The sequence below is a fragment of the Lolium rigidum genome, chromosome 4, assembly GCF_022539505.1.
Source record: "Lolium rigidum isolate FL_2022 chromosome 4, APGP_CSIRO_Lrig_0.1, whole genome shotgun sequence".
NCBI classification, from domain to species: Eukaryota; Viridiplantae; Streptophyta; class Magnoliopsida; order Poales; family Poaceae; genus Lolium; species Lolium rigidum.
Genome location: NC_061511.1, coordinates 201,976,392 through 201,988,056, shown reverse-complemented (window position 1 = coordinate 201,988,056; position 11,665 = coordinate 201,976,392). Strand labels below are relative to the sequence as shown.

Sequence of the window (11,665 nt, the reverse complement as noted above, 5' to 3'; positions counted from 1 at the left end):
ACTTGGCAATGCTAGCAAAGAAGGCTTGGAGGTTACTATGTGAACCTGATTCTTTATGTGCCAGAGTTCTGCGAGCAAAATATTACCCGGATGGTAAACTTTTAAAAGCCAAAATGAAGAGTGGAGCTTCGTTTACTTGGCAAAGTATTTTGGCGGGTATCCAAACTTTCAATAGAGGTTGCATATGGCGAGTGGGAGATGGGTCTCAAATTGATATCTGGAATGACCCATGGATACAGAATAGCCCAGATGGTATGGTCATTACTCCTAGAGGAAACATAGTACTATCAAAAGTGGAGGAGCTTATTAGTCCAATTACTGGTGATTGGGATGAGGACATTGTTAGAGAAAACTTTTTGACTATTGATGCTAATAGGATTCTTGCTATACCACTATCAACAAACGGTACGGAGGATTTTGTGGCATGGAGATACACAAAGAATTCTCTTTTCACTGTTGGTTCAGCTTATCACGGCGAGTGGAAACACCAGTTTGGGAGTAGGGAGAGAAATATTCATGCTCCAGGGCAGTCAAGCATAAATAATGTATGGGATTCTCTATGGAAATCTTCGGTTTCGGCAAAGGTAAAAATATTTTCATGGAAATCTCTTCATGGTATTCTTCCTTGTTATGGTGTCCTTGCAAATAGACATGTGCCATTATCTAGCCAATGCCCACGATGTGACATCCATTGTGAAGATATACGATATACTCTCTTTGGTTGTGATAGTTCTTTGGAAGTTTGGAGTAAACTTGGACTAGCAGATAAGATAGAAGATGCAATGCTAGTTGACCAAGCAGGTAGTGCTGTTCTTGAAGAATTGATAGTGAATCAGCAGGTTGAAAATACAAGGGAATTGATTCTTACCGCCTCCTGGTATATATGGTGGATGCGCCGCCAACTTGTGCATGGTGATAAAGTACCTACAAGTTCGATTGCTGCGATGTCCATTCGAGTAATTACAACAAATAATATAAGGGCAATCAGAAAGAATTCAGAAAATAAGAAGAGTGCATGGACAAAAGCGAAAGAAGGACATGTTATGGTCAATGTCGATGCAAGTTTCAATCCAGTGAATCTTACAGGTGGAATTGGAGCAGTCATTAGAGATGATCATGGGCGATTTATTGCTGCATGTAATGTTTTGGTCCAATATGCCATTGATGCAAACACCTTAGAAGCTCAAGAGATTAGTAGAGGCATTGCCTTAGCCAATGAGGTGGGTTGTTCGCGTATTATTATTCAATCCGATTGTCTACAAGTGATTGAAGCCCTTCAGACGGGAAGTTTCCCATCAACGACGGCGGCTGCTCTTTCTGATGATATTTATATCCAAGCTTCTACATTTTCTAGTTGTGAGTTTAGTTTCTGTAATAGGGAAGCAAACTTTGTTGCTGATTGCTCATCGAGAGAGACGGATTTACTCCCATGTGTGTGGGTAGATGATCCGCCGAGTTTTATTGTTTCCCTTTTAATTGACGATGTATCTATTATTTAATTAATAAAGCTTGCAGCAGAGTCCTGCTGTTTCTCTCGGAAAAAAAAGGTAGTGACTCCCATAAAAAAAGAAGCGAACAAAGGATCGGTGTCCGTAGTGAGACATGTAAATTCTGACAATGATGTTACAGAAAGAACCCGTGCAACACCATTCAACACATGTGGCAAACTTTAAACATCCAATTCAGAAAGAAGATACACGGACATTCCCACAATCGAGTTACATAAATAAACAACTGTAACCGAAGAAACATAAAGCCAACCTGACAGTGTGACATCACTACATTTCCCCGGTAGTACCAATCTCCAACAGTTAACTTATCTTATCATCCATTTATTCAAGTACTTAGCATCCCTAATGAAACAAAAAAAAGTACTTAGCATCCATGCGTACGGTGCACCATTGTTCTACACCTACAAATACATGTATCCACGACACTGGCATACGACGAACGAACGAGCTCTCGATGGGCGGATGGATCGATCAGTAGCACTTGTTAGGGTACTCGGGCTGGAAGAAGAAGTTGCCGGCGGAGTAGAGCGCCTGCAGGCCGTCGGCGCGCTTGTCGAAGCGCTCGAACTTGAGCGTCAGCCCCTTGCCGGCGCCCGGGTACTCCGGCACGGGCAGGTCGCACAGCGGCGAATGGGAGGCCGTCGCATACACCTTGCACTCGTCGATGGTGAAGGACGTCAGCTGCGACGACTCGATGAGGAAGTAGCCGCCCTGCCATGTCACCCCCGGCACCAGCTTTGTCCGCCGCGGACCGTGGCTGCACCGCAGCTCCACCGCCGCGCCTGCGCACATTGACAGTCAGTGTCATATGTCTGGATCCATGGCGCCATGCCATGACGAAAGAATAATAGAAGTTTGTGGGGGCTATAGGGGTAGTTAATTAACCTTCGAGCGGGGAGGCATCCATGGGGGCGTTGTAGCCGCTGTACTTGCATCCCTTGCACCACACCATGCCCTGCACCGCGATGCTGAAGTTCACCGTGGCCGGAGGCGGGGGCAGGCCCATGGCGGTGGCGCCGCCGCCGCATAGCAGAGAGAGGAGCGTGACGGAGAGGGACAGCACGAGGCACTTGGCTAGCAGAGCAGCCATGGTGCTCGATGTTTCCCTAGCTAATTAGCTAAGGCCGGTTAGTAGATCAGCTACGGTACGGCCAAGCAGCTATTCGTCAGTACAAGATCGAGTAGCTGGCTAGGACTAGGATAGGTTGCGAAGATAAGAAGCGAAAGAGGTTGCAATTTATAGCAGCAGTAGGATACTAGCTGAATCCATGATGTATAAATAATTCGTTTCGTGACCGAGGTTTTTGCTTAGGATCAGCAGAGGTGGATGGAGGGATGGATTGTCAAGTTGTACTGCAAGTTGCGCTGAAAATATGATCAGGGCTCGTCGATCGGGGATTAGATCGAGGGCCAAGATGTGATTTTGGAGTGCATCGCAAGCCAGCTGCTACACTTCGTTAACAGCAGCGGGTCACTAGTAGAAAAAGAGGCTTCCGTCCACCCCCATTAGTTCCGGAAATATTCGAACCGCGACTAAAGGGGGCTTTAGTCGCGGTTCGGGAGGCGACCCGCGACTAATGCTCCATCCGCGACGAAAGGGTACCCCTTTAGTCGCGGTTCGGGAGGCGGCCGGCAGAAAAACCTTTAGTCGGTTTTTCCGAGTTTTTTTACTCCCACGCACCCTGCACCCACCCCCCCGTGGATCGCCTTTTTTGGTTTGTAAAATACAAAAGAAAATGATAGAAAATTCAAAAAAAAAATTGTTTTCAGATTCTTGTATGTTATGCAACCTACTATTCGGAGAAATTAAGAAATTCGAATTTCCACTTTTTTTGCAAAAAACGTTTAAAAAATGGTAAAACCGCAATAACTTTTGCATACGACGTCGGAAAAAAACGTAAAATATATCAAAAAAATCCTGGGAAAAAGTTACATCCGGATTCACCCGGGTTTACCCGGTTAGCCAATTTTTAGATTCTCAAAATTCCAAATGGAAATACAAAAGCAGGAAGATTTTAGTTTTTTCTATAAATTATGGATTTTATATTTTTTGAATTTTTTAAAACCTAAAATTAATAATTTCATTCTGCATAAAGATTACTATCATTTTTACCCAATTTTTAGATTTTCAAATTTTTAGATTTTAGGTTTGGCAAAAAAATATTTAATTAATTAATAAAATTAAAAATAATACAAATTAAAAAGTTAATGTTTATTTATTTATTCAATATTATTATTACATCATTACTTTTATTTATTAAAAGAATTATTTGAAATTCAAACAATAAAGAAATGTGACATCGATCAACATGTTAATAGGATTGATATGATACTACTATCACATACATGCGCGCGAAGCATTTGGATGCGGAACGGAATGGAACTCGGAAGTTAAGCGTGCTAGAGGTGGAGTAGTGGGAGGATGGGTGACCGAGCGGGAAGTTTGACCACGAGTAAGTAATTTGACTAGAGATAAGTGTAGTTAGAGATAGAGACTAAGCTATGCAAATAACTGAAATAAGAGAAATTCTAAAAAAAAAGAAAAAAAAACGGAGTGAAAAAAAATTAGAAATCCAAATGAATTAAAAAAATTTAACGAAATAGCCTTTAGTCCCGGTTGGGGACACCAACCGCGACTAAAGGTCCTTCGCCCAGGCGCACGGTAGCCGCCCACGTGGACGGGCGCTTTAGTCGCGGTTCAGTAAGCAACCGCGGCTAAAGCGAGGCCTTAGTCGCGCTTAATTAGTCGCTGTTGCGCAACCGCGACTAATGGCAGTTGCGAACCGCGACTAAAGGCTATTTTTCTACCAGTGGGTGCTCATTGCCGGGGAGCGCCGTAGCACGCTTCCAGGTATAAGCTGACTTAGAATATGCGACGGCACGTAAACGTACACCTCGTTTACGATCAACTAATTAAATTCGCGTATGATTTGTTGAGTTCAGGCGCAGTGTCAGTGTACTACGAGTATACTGTAGTCTGTAGTTACACTTTACCTTCGGCTATGCCCACTCTAGCTAGCTAACACCATCCGGAATTACGGATCATGAGCTAATAGCCAGCAAACCGAGGGGGCATCGGATGAATAAGAGGAACTTGAAATGCTCCATATCATACGTAGCGTTCAAGGCATGTTGGATCCATTTCAATCGGGAATTTAACTTCTATTCTTAACTGACGACGGGGTTCAAGGTGTTCGCTTAAAATAACTGAAGGTAAGTACGAAGTATTATAAGCAAACAGTAAAACGAACGGTGTCTGCCACTCCGGCGAGGCCAGGCAAAAGGAGCTCTCTGGAATTTTTTGAGGGGTTACACACGAACTAGTGAACCTAAGGAGCCAGCCCGCGACACTGTCGTACGTGATCTATCCTTGGTACTCTTGTGAATAGATGGTAATTCTAAGAGCATCTCCACTCGTTGGCGCTCCTAGGCCGAAATCCAACGCTATTTAGCGTTGAATAGATGTAATTTTTTTCCTGGGGAGGTTCAGATTTCCAGCAGCGAACCCACATCCGACCCCAAAGACCGGGCGAATTCGGCCAAAATCAGCCAGTTTTTCAACCAAATTTTGGCACAATTTCAGTATTACCGTGGTGAAGTTCTAAATCAGCCCATCGTTGAATCCTTGCATTTCATGAGTTCCAAAATTGTTTTCAGGCTTAACCCACGCCCAGCGCAATAGGCACTATTGGGCCGATCTGTTTTTTTAGGGGAGAGACAGGGATTTTATTCAACTTGGACAAATAAAGATACACAGTTCCGTGCTTCCATGAACTACATACACGGCGTCCAAACTCATCTGAAATGGCATTTCTAGCCACTAAGTGAGCTTCGACATTACTATCCTTGCTTTCATGCTGAAACTTGTAGAGATGAGGAATGGGGTGGGCCAACTTTCGTTACCTAGTGACAAAGGGTGGTCCAACAACCCGATTGATGATGCTAAAAAGGGTAACAAAATTGGTTGAGAAAGAGACACATCCACAGTTTCTCTTTGTCCCGTTGGTTCCAGAAAAGTTCTAGTCTGAGGATGAATGGATGATATCCCGTCGGTTCGAGATGATTGTTCATGTGGTAAGAATAAACCTTTTATCGAAAATGCTTTAATGTTTTTAAAAATCTACCTGGTGTCTATCTCAAAGGTTGTTTCATTTCATGTTTCGTATATTTTAAAATATGTTTCACTATTAGGTGAATCCGCGTGAAAAGAATGTAACATGTTTTGAAAACCTGTATGAAAAATAGATTTCACTTTAACGAAGTGTATGTTCCGCGAAGCCTCCACGTTCTCTTGGGGTGGGTGCTGAAGCCTCCGCAAAAGCACTGCACAGCTGGTCTGTGCCGACAACAATGACGCTCGCGAGCGCCATTTTTCTTCCTGGAGGTGCTGTCATGAAGCTTCCCCCTTCGAGCTCTGGAGTTTCGCCGGCTTCACTAGCGTAGTTAGCCAGTTCTCGGGGTGTTGGTGTCCTCTGTTTTGACAGGATGCTCAGTGTGCTAGTCCTGTGTGGTTCAGATCCGCGGAGTGGCATCTCGGGGCTTGGGGCCTCAAGCTGAGCCGCCGGTGTTTTGCTGAACTCTTGGGCGCTCTTATCTTGTAGTTTAGGGCCTGGCCCTGGTCTGCTTGTTCCTTTGTGGTAGGCTTTAGCTCTTCACCCTTGGACTTGTATCTCTAGCTGGTACCCCCAGTTTTTTCTTTTCTCTTCTTTTTTCTTTGTTGCGTGCTACCTTGTACTCCTGGTCAGTTGATGGTTTTGTTAATTCAAAGCTGGGCTCGTCGAGCCTTATGTTTAAAAAAGTGTATGTTCCCACATTGATTCTCGAGCACATGTGAAACATCAATGAAATACTTTCGTGAAACCTCTCCGATGTTGATATTGGCAATTGTTTTGGGCTATACATATGAGGGCAACAAATGACTGTCTAAGGTACTTTGCTCCGCTAGGGAAGGAGCCAGACGTGAGGGTTTCACTGGTTTCCCTAGTCCACACGATGGCGATTTGTGTTGTAAAAGACCAACTTTATAGTAATACACATGATGTATATTTTTGTGTGGTAACATAATACGATTGCACTTCTTTCAGATAAGTTCTTGTACTTTTTATGCATAGAAAGTCAATGCTTCGGATTTGGACCACAATTTTTGTAGGATTGTACTCCCTCCGATCCGAAAAAAGCGTCGGAGGCAGCAATTAAGCAAAAAAAACCTCGGTCTCGCCCTCAAAACTCCCGTCCGTCCTCTCCCACTCGTCTCGTCTGGTGTGTGGCCGTGAGGCGGCAAGGCCGCGGGCGGAAAGTTCACGGACCAAGTCCCCTTGCTCGCCACCACGGAGCCCATCACACCAGGGTGGTCCGGCGAGCGGGCCTAGCGACGTCCGGTGACCGGCGACCCGTACGACCTCCAAGATCGAGCGCCCCAGTGATCCAATCGATCTCCACCGGCACCAAATCGAGCGCCCCAGCGATCGGATCGAGCTCCACCGCCACCAAATCGAGCGCCCCAGCGACCGGATCGAGCGCCCCTCGATCGAAGCGACCAGATCGAACCTTCGTCGCCAGGCGTCCAACCATCCCGTCCCCAGATCCCGCGATGACGGCCAGTCAATGGATAGAAGAGGAATGGGGTCGTGCTTCTTTTTGTGAATTTTAGAGGGCTTTATTGTAAAACATAATTTGTACTAGTCTCCGGACAGTTTTTTCGGATCGGAGGGAGTATTATTTTCTACTAATGCCGAGTATGACATAGACACACACAATAAATACATTCATGTACCCACACATCGTCCACTCAGGACCCGAAGTCATGGAGCAACATTACCAAAGTCAAATTGATGCCTTGCTACCGGAGAGACGTCTCCATAAGAGAATAATCCGCTTTATCTATTTTCCATTCTAGGTACAATTGTTTGGTATTATCCTTTGTATGTTCTTAATGAAATCTCTTTGCTTTCCTACGACCCACCTTGATGTTTCTATGCTCTCTTCCTTCTCCTCCCTCCGAAAACATGTGATGACCCCATGTAACTGTTCTACTATCGTTATAAATCTCTTTAGGCCAACGTAAGCTCGCCGTAGTCCAGGTCATTTCTTTCCTTTGCCTGGTTGGGCTATATCAAACAGTCTACATGAAAAATTCACACGGCCCAATTGGGGCGCGCATGTAAACCACATGTGTTTCAGTGAACACTAGTGTAGTGTACATCATTAAACATTGTCGCAAGACCGTATGACTTGATTTAGCAATGTGCAGCTTCTCCACGTTAGTTCGGGAAAAGATATTCTTGGCGAATGGCACTATCGGAAATGTCGCTTCAACCTTGGGTCGCTACATCAAGGCTTGGTGGGATGACATGCTCAAGGGGTCTGTTGAAGGAGAAGAGAAAGGAGGCCAGGGTTGCTTCATTTATGCCATGTGGCTTGGAAAGAGCGGAACGTACAAAAGGTTTTTTCGCAACATAGCTCTCGTTCCGGACACCGTGGTAGCATTGTTGAGGGAGAAGATCCAGCGGTGGCTAGTGATACGTCTCCGACGTATCGATAATTTCTTATGTTCCATGCCACATTATTGATGATATCTACATGTTTTATGCACACTTTATGTCATATTCGTGCATTTTCTGGAACTAACCTATTGACGAGATGCCGAAAGGCCGGTTCTTGTTTTCTGCTTGTTTTTGGTTTCGAAATCCTAGTAACGAAATATTCTCGGAATTGGACGAAATCAACGCCCAGGTTCCTATTCTGCCCGGAAGCATCCAGAACACCCGAGAGCCGCCAGAGGGGGGCCACAGGGCCCCCAGATGATAGGGTGGCGCGGCCAGGGCCTGGGCCGCGCCCCCTACTGTGTCATCGCCTCGTCGACCTTCCGACTCCGCCTCTTCGCCTATTTAAAGGTCCCTGGCCTAAAACTTCGATACGGAAAAACCACGGTACGAGAAACCTTCCAGAGCCGCCGCCATCGCGAAGCCAAGATCTGGGGGACAGGAGTCTCTGTTCCGGCACGCCGCCGGGACGGGGAAGTGCCCCGGAAGGCTCCTCCATCGACACCACCGCCATCTTCATCAACGCTGCTTGTCTCCCATGAGGAGGGAGTAGTTCTCCATCGAGGCTCGGGGCTGTACCGGTAGCTATGTGGTTCATCTCTCTCCTATGTACTTCAATACAATAATCTCATGAGCTGCCTTACATGATTGAGATTCATATGATGATGCTTGTAATCTAGATGTCATTATGCTAGTCAAGTGGGTTTTACTTATGTGATCTCCGGAGACTCCTTGTCCCACGTGTGTAAAGGTGACGAGTGTGTGCACCGTGTGGGTCTCTTAGGCTATATTTCACAGAATACTTATTCATCTGTTATGAATGGCGTAGTGGAGTGCTTATTTATATCTCTTTATGATTGCAATGTGTTTTGTATCACAATTTATCTATGTGCTACTCTAGTGATGTTATTAAAGTAGTTTATTCCTCCTGCACGGTGTAATGGTGGCGAGTGTGTGCATCCGTGTTAGTACTTGGCGTAGGCTATGATTATGATCTCTTGTAGATTATGAAGTTAACTATTGCTATGATGGTATTGATGTGATCTATTCCTCCTACATAGTGTGAAGGTGACGAGTGTGCATGCTATGTTAGTACTTGGTTTAGTTGTGTTGATCTGTCATGCACTCTAAGGTTATTTAAATATGAACATTGAATTGTGGAGCTTGTTAACTCCGGCATTGAGGGTTCGTGTAATCCTACGCAATGGTGTTCATCATCCAACAAGAGTGTAGAGTATGCATTTATCTATTCTGTTATGTGATCAAAGTTGAGAGTGTCCACTAGTGAAAGTCTAATCCCTAGGCCTTGTTCCTAAATATCGCTATCGTTGCTTGTTTCTTCGTTTTCCTGTGTTACTACTGCTGCGTTACTACTGCTCATACTTATTCATACCACCTGTATTTCACTATCTCTTCGCCGAACTAGTGCACCTATTAGGTGTGTTGGGGACACAAGAGACTTCTTGCTTTGTGGTTGCAGGGTTGCATGAGAGGGATATCTTTGACCTATTCCTCCCTGAGATCGATAAACCTTGGGTGATCCACTTAAGGGAAACTTGCTGCTGTTCTACAAATCTCTGCTCTTGGAGGCCCAACACTGTCTACAAGAATAGCTAGCAAGGATTCTCGAGATGTTGTAGTTACTCTTTAGGCTTGTAATTCTTAGTTGATCCTAAAACTTCCGTACATAACACTCTTTCTATCTAATCGGATGGCATGGCGCCTTAACCCTGAAAAAGTCATCCTTAAAATAATTTATCTATTTCCAAGCTGAATTAGAAATAATCATTTTTAATGCCAACGTTTATTAGTTCTAAATCATTATTTATTTATTGGGAATTCTAAAAAATATTTATATCTCTCCTATCCACTAAAACCATGACACTTATTATGGATTGGAGGGAGTAACTTGGGTGGACTTAAAACTGACTTTTCCAAGCGAGCTAGAAGTGCAAAATCCCTTCTGAGAAAACGTGACCAAAAAGAAAAAAAACATGACCAAATCAACTCATTAACTCGTCGACGAAACAACAAACTGACAAAGGGAGACGTTACACACAGTCACACATGGACGAGCAACCGCTCCAACGGCCAACATGAAACTACGATCGATCCTCTACTGAAATTAAGGAAACCTACGCGCGACAACAATCTCTTCTTATTATTGCCTTCGACTAAGTACGTGCGAGAGCCTACCTCAACCATCACTAGCGTCCCTCACAGCACTCGTGCATTCCAGCATCCATCTCATCACACACGTACGCAAGTCTCAGTAGTGACGCGGGCACTTGCGGCCCTTGCGCGGCGCGTACATGAGCACGCTCTTGGAGCTGTAGACGTTCTTCTTCTTCTCCGACTGCTCGAGCACGATCCCCAGCGAGGCGTCGGCCGGCAGGGACGGCGCGTCGCAGCGCGCCGTGGGTGACGTGCGGAGGTACACCCTGCAGCTCTCCCGGCTGAACATGGCCACGTCGTACACCATGAACAGGAAGTAGCCGGTCTTGTCCGTCGGCGTGCTCGTCATGTTCAGCACCCTGTACGCGCCGCCGCTCTTGCCGCCGCCGCCGTAGCACACCAGCTTCGCTGTCGCGTCTGCGTTGATGCACATCATTGTAGTACAGATTAATACGGAGAGGTTAAGAAATAGTCAAGTTTTTCTTTGAACGGGGTGTTGATCATCGGAGAGGACGTACTGGGGAGAGGCGAGGCGTCGATGTCGCGGTTGTAGCCGGGGAGCTTGCAGGTCTTGCAGAAGATGACGCCCTGGACCATGATCACCGGTTGGGCCTTGGCCGGCGACGTCGGCGACGGAGCTGGAGCCGCGTGCTTGTACACGGCCGGCTCGTCCATGGTCGTAGACGCATGGGAAGGGAGCATGGCGACCAGGAGGAGCACGGCAACGGCTGCCACCCCGGCGCCATGGATCTTGATCATGGAAACCATATTCTCAACGGTAATATCTTGCGCTGTGGTTGGAAATGGTCGAGTTGCGATGCTATCCGTTAAGTTAGACGAGCTAATTTATAGAGTGGCCGGGACATTGGTCGATCCATCAGCTTGCTAGGGTTTCTGCATGTCTTCTGTTTGACCAGTTGCTTCGTGATCAAACAAGTGACTGAGCTAGCGGCCAGATGAGATTCCGCTTGCAGTTAATGCATTTGTTGTGTTGCCAACAGTAGAGACGCTGTAGAGGTTCTAAACAAATGCAGAGCAGTGAGCTGCAAGTTAATCTTCATGCATTCAGGGAAGCACCCTGGGTGAATCCTGCCATGTTTTTGACGCCTTCTATTCTGCTAAGGTTGAATCAGTTGGAAAGGATGTGACTGAAGAACATGGTGTGTTTGTTTACTTCGAATCGTTGACAGAGTTTGACCCTTTTACCGAATCTTGGTGTCGCTTTTTTACTGTACTCTTAGTCTCTTACTGCTAGCTGGTACTACACTCCTACTACCTTGGGTTTCGATTTCCCTGAAAGGGTTAGCTAGATAGACTGGTCATGTTATCGGGGAGCGTTGCCCGGAGGATTCTGCGGAACGGCGACCTTTGTTTCTACTCATCTCGGTCCCTGAATAACGAAAAGATTACTGTTTTTGCGCTGGGAATCTGTGTGGA

General features: G+C 45.7%; 2 protein-coding genes across 2 annotated transcripts; both read right to left on the bottom strand.

Moving 5' to 3' along the window:
- Positions 1 to 1,982: 1,982 nt before the first annotated feature.
- LOC124648042 (non-classical arabinogalactan protein 31-like) lies at positions 1,983 to 2,601 on the bottom strand. Its single transcript, XM_047187872.1, has 2 exons — positions 2,397 to 2,601; positions 1,983 to 2,293 (listed from the first exon to the last, which is right to left on the bottom strand). Exons 1-2 carry the CDS (start codon positions 2,599 to 2,601, stop codon positions 1,983 to 1,985), a joined length of 516 nt encoding a protein of 171 aa, XP_047043828.1.
- Positions 2,602 to 10,322: 7,721 nt separating this feature from the next.
- Positions 10,323 to 10,996, bottom strand: LOC124648041 (non-classical arabinogalactan protein 30-like). Its single transcript, XM_047187871.1, has 2 exons — positions 10,747 to 10,996; positions 10,323 to 10,645 (listed from the first exon to the last, which is right to left on the bottom strand). The coding sequence occupies exons 1-2, from the start codon at positions 10,994 to 10,996 to the stop codon at positions 10,323 to 10,325; spliced, it is 573 nt and encodes a 190-aa protein (XP_047043827.1).
- Between the last annotated feature and the right edge of the window lie 669 nt (positions 10,997 to 11,665).